Source organism: Taudactylus pleione, unplaced genomic scaffold (assembly GCF_031769625.1).
Source record: "Taudactylus pleione unplaced genomic scaffold, aTauple2 ptg000749l, whole genome shotgun sequence".
Lineage (NCBI taxonomy): Eukaryota > Metazoa > Chordata > Amphibia > Anura > Myobatrachidae > Taudactylus > Taudactylus pleione.
Genome location: NW_028285151.1, coordinates 2,064,677 through 2,081,751, shown reverse-complemented (window position 1 = coordinate 2,081,751; position 17,075 = coordinate 2,064,677). Strand labels below are relative to the sequence as shown.

The window sequence follows — 17,075 nt, the reverse complement described above, 5'->3', positions numbered from 1 at the left end:
TAACAGTTGACCCATGTTATGTATGGATGTGTTAAACGGTGTGAAATCTAGCAACGTATCCCCAGAATGAGCTGTGCAGCCATCCATGTTTTCTGCAGTATATAAATTTACCATTTACCTCTGCAGGAATGTCTCATATTTTCTGCGGTAGGCAAATCCTGCTCTTCTGACACGTAAATATTCCATTAAGCCCAGGTACTTCACTTGGTGGCGGACCAACATATCATCAAATTTCCCTGTGGTGAACATATGTTAAGTGATATAGCATTTACTATTAGCTATAATAATACAGGGGAAACTCCTAATATAACATTTGTTTCTGGAAGTTGTTGGGATAAAAGGATAAAAACACTGACTGCCCAAAGAGTAAGTAATTTAATGTTGGAATGCTAAATTCCCCTGTAACATTCCATGCTGCAAAAGAAGTTATGATAACTCAAATTCACAAACTAGCAATGAATTAAGGGCCTGATTCATTATGGACCGCTGTTGCGATTGCAGCTGCAATGACGCATGCAGTCCCACTGCGAAAATATGCTATTGAATGCTATCACAATGCTGTAGCAGCCTAATATAAGACGCCCACTTCACATTACACACATCTGTAATACTTAGCAAGTCTGCAAAACCATTGGTAACACTGAGTACAATCGCAGCCTCACGCACACACGCGCACAAGGTCAGACCTTACTCAGGAATTGCTAACCTCATCGCACGCAGTAAAAGCCCAAGCTGCGTATAGCATCGCAGTGCCTAATTTATGCACGACCCTGTAACGGCGTTCAAACACACTGGCACACCTGTGTTTCGCCGCCCACCCTCCCGTCACCACCCCAAACACTCACTTCCTGTCAATAACTCTGCAATGGGTCTGCGTAGTCACTACAATTTCAGGGCCTGATTCAGAGCCGGACGCTCTGACCAGAGCGCTCGCTCTGAATCAGGGCCCTCCTACATGAAAATGGAGCGGCCTCTTGGACGCTCGCATAGCTGTGGGTGACCACCCACAGCTATAGCGAGCGTCCATGATGATGGTCGCGATGGTCAAGACCATCGCGACCATCAGGCTTGCGACGGAGACCCTGTGGTAGGGTCTCGCTGCCGCAAGCCCTGGAGTGATTTTGGCTCTATCAGAGCCAAAATCACTCCCACTGACATCACTAGTGATGTCAGTGGGGCCGGCTTCAGACGGTAGGCGTTCCCATGGGAACGCCTCCGTCTGGCAGCCACGCCCCCGGCACGCCCACCAAAGGGGGCATGCTGTCAATCAACATCGACAGCACGCCCCCTTTGGTGCGAGACCCGGAGCAACGGCTACCCCGTCGCTAGCTGGGTTTCGCGCATGCGCACGATGGAGCTCCCTCCGTCGCGCGCATGCACAGTAGGGCACCATCGACCCGCTTGGCAGTGTCCTGCGCTCGCGAGCGGGTCTGAATCAGGCCCTCAGTCTGATCACTGTGGAGCCTTCACGCACTGTGATGCATACGCATGCGCAGCGTCCAACAATCAGCATAACGTAATAGTGATCCGTAATGAATCAGGCCCAAAGTTCATTGTTAAACATTTTCATCCATTGGAACCAGTGCTAGTTATTTAGTTTGAGTTGGGCAGAGTATGACAATGAAATGGTATTATGGATGCTGTGTAAAACTAATGTTCCTTTATATACTGTTCTTACCTGGCAGTTTATCATTGTTCGGCTTAATACATCTAATGTATGCTGGTTCCTTGGACATCAGGATTTCTATAAGGCTTGACAAGCTATTCTTGAACTGAGTGGTTACCTGGGAGGACAGGTAAGGGGAGAGTTATTTGTTACATTGTTAGATACTGTCATTTTGTATTTATTTTTATAATAAATATACATTGTGTCATCAACTATACAGTATATATAGTGCGTTACAGATGGAACATACAAAGCCAGTTAAGCATCTACGGTGATTTCCAGTCACAGGGATCCATACCATGATAGCACATGTTTGGCTTGTCTTTTGCTGTCACAAAAGGTTACTCCTATCAGTGTTATGGTGTTTTAGAAGAAGCTTTCTGAGCGTTCAGAAAATGAGACATATACTTACCTTTCCTCAGAGCACCTGAAACTCATAGTATGTTCAAGGGAGTTGTCAGGAAAAAATCATTGCAAATAGATACTCAACAGCATTAACTTGGAGAATAAACTCCTAACAAATACCTTGCAAGATTAAAACAATTACAAGAGCTAAGGGGTCTATTCATGTAGCAGTGAAAAGCTCTTTATCAGTGATACATGGTCTTTTCACTGCTGCGTCCTATTCACAGAAGGGGTCACCGTTGAGAAATCTCAGAGAAATCCCGGCGAGTGAAAAGCAGGTCCTATCTGCACATGCGCCAGTTTGCCTTACTGGTCCCGGCGGAGGGGAACACACAGGGAGCAGGAGAGTATTTCTCCCTCCCGGAAAGGTAAAGATGTATGAATTGCCACTTAACAAAGCTATATATCGCATCGAACAGGTCTTTTTGAATAGATCCCTAAAGGTGAAAACAAAGTAAGGGGCAAATCTAATGTTCCTATGTACATGAGGTTATTATAAACTTCTAGTCACCGTGGAAATTATTACTCCGTACTTAATAACTACAGTCATGTTTGCTTGTTGTGATGTGCTGTATACATACAGAATACTCTTTGGGCTTAGTTTACCAAAGATGATTTACATACTGTAAGGCTTTTTCTTGGGCACAACTTTGAATAACCATACTAGGCCAATTGTAATAGGGTGAGAGATTAGAAAATGTAAAGTTTAGTAGTAAAGTCTTACACAATCACATTGGTTGAGTTGTATTTTCAAAATGGGAAAACATCTGGATAAGAATTTAAATCGAGAGAGTTTTTCTAAGTCTAAAAAACATACGAGTTTGCTCTGTTGCTTTGTTCTCAGACTCTATTATATTGGCCGAGTTTAAAAAAATGTGAGAAAACTCTCACATTTTCTAAACTTACCCAGTGTCGGACTGGAGCATGAAGGGCTCACTGGGGGAATGCAGATATAGAGGCCCATACTTAGAGGTATGGCCAGCCCCCAGTGGGGGAGTGGCCAGCCTCCACAGAGGTTTGGCTAACCATTAGGGAGTGCATGGACTGGGCCCCTTTAAAAAGATATTTAAATACTGCTAGTGCATGCATGACAATGTACCAGATTAATAACAGAAATGCATTGTAGAAAATATACCATAGTTCTGTACAGTATAATGTAACTTATGTATAATGTATAGTTTAAGTGCACAGTCTTTATCCCTAGAGAAGGAGGAGGGTCTCTGGCAGTGGGGCCCACCGGAGGTTTCCCCTGTATCCCTGTGGGCCAGTCCAACCCTGCTCTTACCCTATTACATTTGGCCCACAGATATAAATACATAAGGTGTGATGCAGTTGTAGAGTGGAGAAAAAATTGTGCAGATTTTGTGTATCACATGTTTCGTGTTGGGAGATGTACAATGAATGTTTTATAATGGCAACATGTATAGGCTAGGGAAAGTGCATGTCACCATCAGTTTGCCATATTATTATTATCATTTATTTATAAGGCGCCACAAGTGTTCCGCAGCGCCTTACAAAGTACATAAACAAATAGGTGGAAAGTAAAGTAAGGAGAAGCCCAAGAGGGTAGAGGGCCCTGCTCGTAAGAGTTTACATTCTAAAGGGGAGGAGCAGACTAACAGGTGTGACACAGAAGGATTAGACAGGGAGGAAGGCACATGTTGCAGCAAGTTAGGATGAGAACTGGAAGGTTTTGATTAAGTAGTGTGTCTAGAGAGCCTGTTTGAAGGATTGTAGAGATGTGGAGAGTCTGATGGGAAGAGGGAGAGAGTTCCAAAGGTGGGGAGCAGCACATGCAATATCTTGGAGGTGGGAGTGGGAGGAAGTAATCAGTTGGCATGATAGACGACGTGCATTTGTTGAACAAAGAGTGTGGACAGGAGAGTGAGGTCTGACATGTACATGCGAGAGTAATGGGTGAGGGCTTTGTAAGAGAGTGTGAGAACCTTGAATTGGGTTCTGAAAGGGAAGGGGAGCCAGTGGAGGGCTTGTAGGAGAGGGGAGGCAGATGTAGAGTGTTTGAAGAGGAAGATGAGCTGAGCAGCAGCATTGAGGACCGACTGGAGAGGATAGAGATGGGAGTTGGGGAGACCAGATAGGAGAAGGTTACAGTAGTCCAATCTGGAGATGACCAGTGAGTGTATGAGGGTTTTAGTGGCATCCTGGGTGAGAAAGGGTCTAATCTTGGAGATATTTTTAAGATGGAAATGACAGGATTGCGCGAGGTTCTGGATATGTGGATTCAAGGAGAGGGAGGAGTCCAGGATAACTCCAAGATAGCACACTTTGGTGCTAGAGGAGATAGTTGTGCCATAAATTGAAAAATAAATAGTGGGAATTGAGGTTATGTTGTAGGATGGGAAAATGATCAGCTCAGTCTTAGACATGTTAAGTTTAAGAAAGCGCTGGGACATCCAGGAAGAGATAGCAGAGAGACAGTTGGAGATATGAGTGAGGAGAGAGGGGGAGAGGTCAGGGGAGGAAAGGTAGATCTGAGTATTCTCAGCATAGGGATGATAATGGAGGTCAAAAGAGCTGATGAGTTCACCTAGAGAGGACGTATAGAGGGAGAATAGGAGAGGTCCAAGAGCAGAACCTTAGGGACAACTACTGTAAGAGGCTGTGGGGGGGGGGGGGGGAGAGGAGTCATGAGAGGAGACAGAGAAGGACCGGTCTGAGAGGTAGGAGGACAGCCAGGAGAGGGCAGTGATAGACCAAGGGAGTGAAGGATTTGCAGCAGGAGAGGGTGGTCCACAGTGTCAAAAGCAACAGAGAGGACATTTGGGACAAACTAAGGAAGAAAGTAGAACATAATTCCATGATCCTACTTTCTCCCTGTGCTGTCCTGAATGTCCATGTTTATATCCCTAAGGATGAGAGGCATATTACAAGCCCCATCTGATGTGCACCTCTGCTCCACTCAACACCAGCAGAAAGGAATATTGCACTGCAGGGGCAACTTGGTAAAACTGCCTGTGATTCACCCAATATGTAATGGCATATGAAGAGCAATCCAGATTATTTATTTGTATTGAAAGGTGTTTGGGTCCACTTACAGTCTCAGGTCGCTTCCTGCTGTCCAGTTCTGATGCATGAAAACAATCCCTTAAGATATAATTTTTAGATTTTATAACCACCTGAAAAAAAAGATGATCCATGAAAATATACATTATACAAACAGTATAAAGGAAAACATACAGACGTATTAAGGTAAGATACTTTAGGATGTAACAAATTGTACTTTTTCAATGTAAACATAATATAATGCCTGAACCTTTGAAGAAACCGCCAACACACAAGGCAGAGAAACGCGTAAGGAGGGACCCGGTGGTTGTTTGATAAGATGCTAAACAAGCTGTTACCAATGCCGCTCCCTCACGGCTGTTGTACTTAATACTCACCGCGCCCCACCGCTATTGACAGAACGGGATGGAGACACGCTTACATCTACCTCCCCAAGCAGGACCCTCTCGTTGTAAATGCTAGCACCGTGACTAGTGCAGAGAGTGAGGAAGTGGTAAGCGAGGGGCTGCAGTAGGTTTGAGACCCACTACAGCCTATATTGGTATGCATACTTTACAGCTTTAATTTATAAGACATTAATTTACCAAAGAACAGTTGCCAAGTTCCATTCAACACCGGATCCTATAGCTTATTTTCCATGGCATATTTCAATATACTATGTATTAAAAGTCATTAACTGTGAGTGAATGAGAAGAATTATCACCAAAATACAATAGTGATCACTAACTACACTCTGCAAGTAACTTATCAATTGTTGGTTTCTTTACATGTATATCTAACTTTCTTTCTGCTTTATAAATAAATTGTTTCTTTTTATTTAAAACTGTTGTACTCCTTAAAGGTGTATATTCCTTATGTTTTTTCTTGTTGTATAATATATTAAACCTGTTCCATTACATACAGTACATCATAATGCAAGCAAGAAATAAAGCTACACAGAAACATAGAATTTGACGGCAGATAAGAACCACTTGGCCCATCTAGTCTGCCCCTTTTTTAACATTATGGTAGCCTCAAACCCTATTTGATCCTTAGCTTTTTGTAAGAATATTCTTATATCTATCCCAAGCATGTTTTAATTGTTCTACTGTCTTAGCCTCTACCACCTCTGATGGGAGGATATTCACTACTCTTTCTGTGAAGTAATTTTTCCTCAAATTTCCTTTGCACCTACCTCCCTCCAGTTTCAGTGCATGTCCTCCTGTTCTAATATTCTTCTTCCTTTGACGAATGTTTCACTCCTGTACCTTGTAAAAACACTTGATATATTTGAAAGTTTCTATCATTTTACCCCCTTTCCCTTCTCTGCTCCAGACTTTACATATTAAGATCTCTTAAACCTCGTACACACTAGACGATACGTTGGACAATTTGAACGTTATCGTTCATCGCGTCCAATATCGTCCAGTGTAAGCAGTGATGGCCAATGACGGCTGTTCCCACAGGTCATTGAAGATGTCTTTCATCACCTGAACATGCAGGCCAACCTGACGATATCGTCAGGTTGTGCATGTTCAGGGATGACGGAGGGTGCTGGCACTGAACGATATCGTTAATGATCTTATTCACTGTGTGTGCTCAATGTCATTAACCACATTGACCCGTGCACTACAGGGGATACACTAGACGATATCGCTTATGAAGCATATCATCTAGTGTGTACGTGGCAATAGTCTTTCCAGGAAGGTTTTGTGATGTAGGCCATTCACCATTTTAGTTGCCCTTCTTTGTACAGTCTCAAATGTACCTATATCCTTCTGGAGATATGGCCTCCAGAACTGAGCACAGTATTCTAGATGAGGCCGTACCAAAGACCTATACAGTGGCATTATTACTTCTTTCTTCCTACTACTGATTCCTCTCCCTATGCAACCAAGCATCTGACTTGCTTTCCTCATTGCTTTGTTACATTTCTTACCTACCTTTAAGTCACGTGAAATAGTGACTCCTAGATCCCTTTCCTCTTCTGTAATTACCATTATAGTGCCGTTAATACTTTGCGACCCAAGTGCTTGATTTAGCATTTTTTTTTGCTATTAAACTGTAGTTGCCACACTCTTGCCCATTCCTCTAGTCTACCTAGGTCCTCAATCATTTGTTTTACAATTCCTGATGTGTCTATCCTATTACATACCTTTGTGTCATCTGCAAAAAGGCATACTTTCCCTTCAATACTATTTGCAATGTCCCCAATAAAGATATTAAAAACACTAGTCCAAGTACAGTACATATCCCCGTGGACACCACTTGTCCACTTTCCTCCTGTGACTGCACTCTATTTACTACAACTCTTTGTTTTCTATCCTGCAACCAAGATTTTATCATTTCAGCCATCTTACAGGGGTATTCAATATGGGTGCGATATCAACGTTTATGCGTTAATATCGCAATTATGACGTCATCGCAGGTTTTACTTTTACACCCTATTCAATTTCAAAGACTTATCACAGTTTTGACAAGTCTTTGATAAAAAACGGTGATAAGTTTTCACCATTGAATAGGTGTCGAAAAAAAGTGCAGAATTGGGGTTTAGGGGTGCAGGCTTAAAAAAAATAGCCTGCACCCCTGAGAATGACATTTAAAAATTAACTGTGTCAAAAAAAGTTAAAAAAAAAAATAGGGACACCCCAAAAAATTAACTTAAAAATTGGGGTGCAAAAAAAAAAATTGGGAAAAATTGTTAAACAATAGGGAAATAGGTTCAGGGCTATTCTGCAAGTATGCGGCAGGTGCTTTTGAAGAATAGAATTATAGCGGCAGGTGCACAAATGCAGAATTTTTAAAAACTGACTTTAGGGACATCAAAATATGCTAGTACCCATTTTCATGTACCCCAAATTTGATGGGACCACTTAAAAAAATGAAAAAAATAACCTAAGTGCTCTTCTGCATCACTTCTTCAATGTCGGGAAAAAAACACCTGCTGCGGCTATTTAAATCCCCGACTTTCAATTAAAGGCTAAAACGGGGGTACCCATAGTGTTCCCCCATGTTTTTACAACTTTAGGGGGGTCTTACAATTATTTTAAGGAAAAATTCGTAACTTTACGCAAATCCAACTTCGGAGTTTCCCGTTTTCGTTAATTTTATATTGAAACGGGGATAAGCGGGAGCGCGCACCAGACTTAACGCAGAAAACACTCCGATATGAAACGTTAACTTCAACAGTGAAGTTAACGTTTCATATTGAATAGCCCTCTTAGACTCCAATGTTGGATAGTGTCAAAAGCTTCACTAAAATCTCGATAAGCTAAATCTACGCTCCCACCTTTATTTATCACTTTAGCCACCTGGTCAGAAAAGTTAATGAATGTGGCTTTAAATCCAGCTCTGTTTGCAGGCATGACATGAATGTTATACAGTTAACTCTAATGCTGAGCACACACTGACAGATATATTGTCCGATCAATTGATCGGCCAATATATCTGCTGCCCGTTGGACAGTGTGTACCCGTCGTTCACAGACATATCGCATTAACTGTGCTGCACAACCGATGGACAGATATATCTGTAGACATATTTGTCCATCAGCAAGTGTGTAAGGGCGGTCTGCAGACCACCCGTACACATACATCAGCAGCAGCGTGGATGGGTCCGCCCCCGTCCCATCACTCGGCCAGTGGGACAGGCCCCTTCCTACACACTGAACACAGATGATGTTCAGCGCGTACGAACAACCGTCATCTGCAGATATATCTGTTTAGTGTGTACCCAGCTTTAGTAGAACAGCACCACTGTACACATTCACTACAGTTTGCATAAAATTAAATGTTCAAATAGTGAGACAAATTTGCAATTACAAATATTTTGGGTTACCAGCAAACAGTTTTGTAAAGGAAAACATGCTTTAATGCAAACTTTTTTGAATCACGGCGCCCTATAGTATCAGCATTGTTTTCACAGCACCCGTAAGCTACAAGTTTGTTATTGAGAAATTCAGAAAATATTTTAGTAAAGTAGTAAAGTGAAGTAAATTGTGCTGACCTGTCATCCCTAGGGTCAGTTATGTGGTGGTAGTCAGGTTTGCGCTTCTGTTTGTCCACATATTTACATTACATTGACCATAAATAATTTGATTTGGCCACGGCACACAGTTTGGGAACCACTGCTTTAATGATTTCTTTGCAAATATGACACCCAACACCTCATTTCCGGGGGAATCACTAGAAACATGTCAGGCAACTGCAGGAGGCTGGCATGGGACTCCCCTTACTCAGGTTCCTGTGTGCACCATACTCCCAGCACACATCATACAGTACATATGCCATTCCACTAGTCACATTATGACACAGTAGTTGTGGAAGAGGTATATGACAATATACAATTACTGTATGCTTTGTTTTGTAGTTACAGGAAAGATTTGGGTTAATTATTTTTGGAACCAGAGTCACACATGTTTGTTTGACTACCATTAAGTTGGTACAAAAAGTTTTTTTCTAGTGTAGACTAAGGGCCTGATTCAGTTGTCAGCATGTGCTTTGGTCTCTGCATGTCATACTGCAATGCCCCCTTTTTTTCTTATTTTTTTGGTGATGAGAGACGAAGGATTTGTGTAACAATTTAAAGGCAGGTAACGTATGATCTATGACAATGCAACTCCCAGGGGGCTATTCAATTAGCTGCAGGGTTTCGCCCGCAACTAATTACCAGCAAAATCCCCACAGCACGGGGAAAATGGGGGTGTGGCCTAATTGCCATAGGTCATGCCCTCTATGTGACGTTATTTAGGGGCATGCCCGCATGGCATGCCTCCCGTGTAACATCAGACTGGGTGAGTCCAGCACTCCATCACTAGCTGGGCTTCCCCCAACCCTCTCCCGGCACTGAATGGATGCCACGGACATGCTACTCCGGGGTTCAGCTACTCCGGGGGTCCCAACCAGTGATGGTGCCAAACCTCCCGACTAGACCACCCGCTGAAATCGGGATGTTAGGAGGGGTGCGCCCTCTATAGGGTGGCGCCCCTGTTCGACCGCACTGGTCGAACACCCCAAGAACCGGTCCTGGGTTATAGTCAATATAATTTATTAAGGAAAGTTTATTTTTGCTCGAAAAACCACATTGCTTTGACTGATGATCCCAAATTATCAGAGGTAAGGACAAGAACTGACAACAACTGTCTTTTTGTTTTATATTCTTACAATGCATCTATATTGTCATGTACAGTATGGGATTAACCAAACATGGTCTCATTTCTTTTCTATATTGAATAAGGATATATCTGAATTCATTGGGTATATTTACTAAAGTGCAGGTTTTTAGAAGTGGAGATGTTGCCCATAGCAAAAAATCATATTCTACTTATCATTTATCTAGCTAGAATCTGATTGGTTGCTATGGGAAACAACTCCACTTTTAAAAACCCGCACTTTAGTAAACATACCCCCATGAGTTATTAATACAGAAAGTATCCTGATATGTAATGATCTATACACACAGGATGATTTTCCTGAACGATATGAATGATAACAATAGTGTTCAACGATAATTTGTTCGTATCATTTAATTTTATGCAGTGAACAATCGACCAACGATGCGCGTTCCCACATGAACGATAACGATATCTATGGTTGACCGTACATGCAGGCCAACTTGGACGATTTTGTCAAGATTTGCCTGTAAAGACATGGCACCCACTGATATATCTATCATAGATATCCATCAGTGTGTACACCCAAAATCGTTTGTCCTGCACTACAGAGAGTTGGAGGGAAATCGATCAGCAATATCTTTGGTTGTGCAGGTTGTACCTTGTGTATGTTGCATTACTAAGATCTGGAGGAAGCAGACTTTGTATCAGGGTTTGAGTTATTTACACCTGATTATTGAGTACAGACATTCCTCACTTAACAATCCACTTGTTTAACAACCGTTCGGACTTACGACCAGCACTCTGACCAGCTGGAAACCATAGTACAATGACTAAAATGTTATTCTGAAGATTTTTTTTTTTATAACTTTAATTGTACTGTACAGTATGTAAGAGTTATGCAAAGTAAAACAGTTACAGTATCAAGTTTGAGTTTCCTTTAGACCTTTTCTTTAGTCAGAATACATAAAAATAATTACCTCCTGGTTCCTCATTTAGTGACCAATTAATTTAATGACCTAGTCGTAGGAACAGAACTCGGTTGTTAAGTGAGGAATGTCTTTAGCCCTTCTTCTTGTGAAATTATAAGTAGTGAAATAAAATTAGACCAATATCCGGCACAATGTATCAGCCATTTATACTTCTTTAATTCTATGTGTGTTCTTTTAATTACAACATTTTAAAAATGAAATCACAAAATTTTACTGTGATGGTTACTATACAGTATCTTTAGTTTTTTCAATGTTTGTAATACTGTTTAAAACATTGGACATGTGCACACCAATGTGAAATCCCAACTGATGGAAGAGTTTTTAGATACTTATGTGCAAATAACATTAGCCATGTTTATATAACTGCATACACATAATGAAAATATAAGAAAAACATCCACCTAATGCAGCTTACCTCTTTTAGATTCCTGTACAGCAAGTCGTTATTTTTTTCTAAAAATCCTAAACAAGCAGAATTCAAAATGGTGTATTAAAGGATTTTGGATTAAAAAACAACAACAAATGAAGCCTCCTTTTACACTACCGTTACCACCCTTCATTTCAGGTTATAAAGATGAAGTTTAAATATTGTGTGGTTATACCTAGAGATAAACAAACATATTCTGCTGATCTCAAAATATAACTAAAGAGGAAGAAATATTGAATTGATTTCTATAATATGGCTGAAATTCAGAGATTTTCTGCTGAACGGTCTGATTTGCAAATTGGTTTCTGATCTCTAAAATTATTGGTCAATAACACACACAGGAAAATACGGCAAAACAGCAGTGGCCAGTCTACTGCCTACTCTAGTATAGATTCCTATAGAAGATGGTCCATCAGCAATAAGGAGGCCAACCCTAATATAGATACATGAATTGCAATAACTACTGGATTATTTTAAAATATAAATTAACTATTTCACTGCTATTTTATGCATACATTTTTTTTTTATCTTTTTTCAAAAAAGGTTGTTTTTTTTTTCAGAATTTTTCTTTGTACAGATGTATAACTTCTGTTAACACACATAAAGAAATAAAATGAGTTCCCTACTCACCCACAGCACAGTATGTAACCTCCCCTGCATAGTGGAGAAGCTGAAAGTCCACCCAGTCTATTGTTTTCCTAGTCCCTGGGCCGGCAAGTTTGCGGCTGTAAAAAACACACAGAGAGGAGCACAGTCTCGGTAATGCCAGAGAGAGAAGCTGGAAGAATGTACTGTAAAACTAGTCAACATCAATAATAGATAAATATAAATTGCATTTGTCTTGAATTAAATAATGAATCAGAATTTTTCCTGGAATGTGGCATGACCTTGAGATAAAACAGCAATGAGATTACATTGTAGTCATCAAGAAAAAATGTTTTATTGTGTAATTAAAAAATGTGCCTGAATCTGATCTACATTTTCCTGTATCTGTTCCTGTCCAGGTCTATTCCTCTCATGAGTCTAATGGGGCTCTTACATCTGCGACTGATTGCCACAATTCCCCAACGCTTGGGTCTGAGCATCAGAGAAATACAACATAGTGGATTTCCCTGGTTTGTCAAACCTGATCAAAAAATAATCGGAATCGACAATTCTGACAATTTTAAAAAACAGAATTTCCCAATTCACAGATGGATCACCGATCATCGGTTTTTAATGCTGATCGCTGAATCGGATTGGCGTCAGGGGATCAGGCAATTGTGGTGCTGATGTATGGGCCCCTTCAGGCAGCATCATCTTCACCCCCTGAACTCCAACATTGCTCTTCCCACCTCTTCAGGTGCTTTGATTGCAGACAGAGTACAGGGTGACATGTGACACCTAAACTTCCTTTTGCAATCACTGTGGTGTGGTGACTGACAGCATGAGTGTTGTCCATTGAAGCATCCACCATCGATGTTCATTGGTTTCAATCCATCAGCAGAAAACGGTTGAACGTTCAATGGATTGCCAGCACACATGCACGGTGGAAAAAAGAAACTGTTTAAAGAAGTAAAATACAATTTGAGAACCATCAGGGCCCCTGCATCGATGGTAAAACCATCTATTATTGGTAGGAAGTCATCATTAGTAGCTAACCAGTGATAGTCAATGGCTAAGCCTAGAGTGAAGTGGGGATGGTGATAGGAAATATTGTTGCTCTGCCACCCATATACTCTTGCAGTGTCAGTAAGTGTGCTCACTTCTCCTTTGAGGGGGTCGGTGGCTGCAGCAACAAGGAGTGTGTGGAAGGAGTGCAGTGGCAGTGTATAATGTTCCTGCTCACATCATGTCTTATATGCATTACTTTACTATAAAACACTACTATAATATGTGATACAAACTATTTTCCATATTGTACAATGCTGAGGAATAAGTTGGCACTTTATAAATGCTAACTAATAATATCAGTTTGGATAACAGGCTTCACAGACTTACGTTAGGAAGTGAGGGTGGTCTCTAACCTTCTCTTCCAGTTTTGCCAGAAAGCTGAGATCTGTGGCTTCCCCAGGCCGTAAGCATTCCTCATCCTATGACAGAAGGGAAAACAACATAATAAGGGAAAACAACATAATAATAATCAAACATGACTAAAATATAAGTCTAAATATGTGTCCAATCTGTAATACTGTATGTACTGTAATACTGTAACATAGTATATCTTAGCCCTTTTATTTGTATTTCAAACAGAACAGTGTGATAGGCTGAACGAGTTCTAACTCAAATTCAATATTATGTACAAAAACTTTAAGAAATCTGTATATACTCTATATATTGACGGTTATAGGGTAGATGGCACTATTTCCATCTGTATGCCTCATATTTTGGGATCCATCCAACCAAAATTAATAAGGTGTGTACCCACACTGATCTGAAGCTCAGGAGAGTGTTTTATAGTGTTATTTAAGATGCAGGAAATCTAAGAGAACTAGTAGTAGACAGACATGAAGATATCTGGACACCACCACGTTCAGTGTAGTGAGCTGAAAAAACAGGTTAGTAAAGTAGCTGTGATGTGTCCTGCAAGAGGCAGGGAAACAGCGACGGGACCAGTTGGAGACTGACAAGGGATCTACCTAACCCTTAGCCTTGTTAGCTTTAGTGCATACTGTAAATGAATAAAATTTAAAGACTGGGATTTTTGGACTTTCAAATATCTCTTTGCCATGTACTATATTAGTACTAACTGGAATGTTGATTCATTCATCTGCAAACTAGATGAGGGTGGGAAACAATGATACAAATAGAGTAAATAAAGGAAAGTTAGAGATATAAAAGAAAAGAAAAAAACTCATCCTTTAACTTGGTATAGTACTGATTTGAGGTTTCTGCCCCGACCAAGACAGTGTTGCCCCATGCAGTTCTGCGTAGGGTGTCATGAGCCCTGCTGCTCTGACCCTGGTGGAGGTGACAATGAATGGGTCTTTTAATGGAATGAGAGGGGTTGAAGGGGCTGCCTCATTTATTAGAATGGGTATGCAGGTACACAGAATGATGTAGCCACATCCCTAGTGTGTAATGGCTCTCCCTTCTTTATTTATCCAGAATTGATTATCCACAAAGTAGTTATGTGACGTTGGACTATTGTATATTATACCTTCTAGCATTACAGTAATATAATATATTCAGATGTTTTACCATGACAGCAATTATCCCCTTGTGCTTCTCTTCAATTAAATCACAGATGATTTTGTTGTCAAAGTACTGGATAGGCTCCCACTGTTCAGGGAAAAAAAGAAAGCAAGTGTATGCAGTGCTGTATGATATACTGTATTATTATATACAAGAAGCAAGGAGGTAAAGTTACAGTAGCTGCACCACAAGTCTAATCTCTTTTATTTGTATTCATCAAAAAGGTTGTACAGGTTGAGTCTCCCATATCTAAATATTCCGCAATATGGATTTTTTTTGGCTTGACTGAGATAATGAAACCTTTGATTTTTGATGGTTCAATGTACACAAACTTTATCTAAGGCACAAATTATTAAAAAATATTGTATAAAATTACCTTCAGGCTGTGTGTATAAGGTGTATATGAAACATAACTGAAATTTATGTATGTACACAAACTTTGTTTGAGCCACAAAATTATTGAAAATATTGTATAAAATGACCTGCAGGCTGTGTGTATAAGGTGTATATAACACATACATGCATTCTGTGTATATATTGGGGTCCCATTCCCAAGATATTTCATTATGATATGCAAATATTCCAAAATACGGAATATTCCATTATCCAAAATACCCCTGGTCCCAAGCATTTTGGATATCGGAGACTCAACCTGTAATGTAGAAAACTAGATTTACATCCTTAACAGCAAACTAAAGATCTCTTTACATTTTTTGTTGCCTTTAACACAAGTATCTTTCTACAATGGCTGCCCTCCATATGCAGCAGCATGGACACATTACACACAGTGGCGGATTTTACCTAGAGGCCGCAAGGCTGCAGCACTTCCAGACAAATATGTTGCCTGCAGTGAATCCTGGCAGCGGCTGTAGCTTCCCATGGGAAGCGATCCCTGCTAATCATAGCCCCCTGAGACTGCCAGTTACAGTCCTCCCCGGCAAGCCAAGGTAGGAGCCGCTACTGATTACACATCATATTATATAACCAACTCTCTTTATGGAGAGAAGGAATACCGCTATAACACTTAATGTGCATTTATATTATATTAGTTACTGTAATCTGCACTCATTAGCACTGGTATCAGGCATTACATTATCCCAATTAGGAGTCTATTCATCATCACTTAATTTATACAAAAGCAGGTGAAAATTAATATCTTCACATACTTTTGTATAAATTAAGTGCCAGGGCCATTCATCAAGTTCCAAAAATGCATTATTTTCGGAACTTGGCGGTATTACTATATGCCACCCTGAGAAGCCGTACAGACCCCGATAATCTTCGCAGGCTGCCGTTTACACAAAAGCCTGTCAAGATTTACATGGCAGCCACTACAGCCAGCAGTGGGATCTATTCAGATCCCTCCCTGCTGTATCTGCACTGCAGAGCTCCAGGAGCTGAGAGCTCATGGGCACGACAGCCCAGGAGACTCCCATCCAGGCTACATGGTGCCACTCCTGGTAGAGAAGACAGGTGGGGGGGAGAGGACACTGGGGATGGAGGGAGGGGGGGACACGGGGATGGCAGGGAGAGTACACCGGGAATGGGGGAAAACAGAGCGGACACAGCACCAGGGAAAGTATGCGGGGGGACAGGAGGCAGCAGCAGTAAGAGAGAAGACGTGGGAGGGGGAACAGAGCAGACACTGCACTGGGGTAAATATGCGGGGGACACTGTCAGGGTTCAGCCTAGGATCGGCCTCTCTCACCTCCTTGCCGGCTTCCCCTGACTTCCTTGCGGTCAGACGTCTGGTGCAGTGATGGATGTGGGGCTGAGTATTCTGCCTTAGGTGCTTTTTGCGAGCTTCCATGGTCGGCTGTGTGTGCTGGGGATCGGAGTTCCCATCATGGGCGGCGCCATGACAGTTCCTCTCATGTGACAGTACTCCTAACCTATGGTAGCATGATTTCAGTCAGCTGATGCTGTGCTCCAGTAATCTGCTACCCCTGGGTATAAATCCGCCTCCAGAACTCCAGGAAGATGCTGTTCAACTTCGTTATTCCAAGTGCCTGTGTTACTCCCACTGTTGCTTTGTGCTAAATCCTTCAGCGTGTTGCTTCAGCCTGCTCACAGTTTCCCAGTTTCCTGTATTAGCTTCCATGCTAAACCTTACTCTGAGACTTTAGCTTTCTCACAGTACTTCAGTGTTTCATGTCCCTTCCCTGTGTGTCTTTGTATATGTGCTGCTAATTCTATTGCAGCTTTCCTTTGGCTATTACCCTGTATCACTGAAGTGTCAGATTACCTACTGGTATTAATTAGCTCACAGCTGGACCCCCCCAGCACATGTCTGTGTCA

At 41.4% G+C, this 17,075-nt stretch overlaps 1 protein-coding gene across 1 annotated transcript in view; it reads right to left on the bottom strand.

Moving 5' to 3' along the window:
- Window positions 1-17,075, bottom strand: part of MYO1H (myosin IH) — a 97,867-nt gene that overhangs the window by 44,922 nt on the left and 35,870 nt on the right. Inside the window, exons 13-19 of the mRNA XM_088457278.1 lie at window positions 14,784-14,864; window positions 13,584-13,675; window positions 12,234-12,328; window positions 11,592-11,638; window positions 5,128-5,208; window positions 1,679-1,784; window positions 119-236 (exon numbers count right to left, since the gene is read on the bottom strand). Of these exons, the coding sequence (XP_088313404.1) occupies window positions 119-236; window positions 1,679-1,784; window positions 5,128-5,208; window positions 11,592-11,638; window positions 12,234-12,328; window positions 13,584-13,675; window positions 14,784-14,864 (620 nt within the window). The remainder of the gene's footprint in view (window positions 1-118; window positions 237-1,678; window positions 1,785-5,127; window positions 5,209-11,591; window positions 11,639-12,233; window positions 12,329-13,583; window positions 13,676-14,783; window positions 14,865-17,075) is intronic.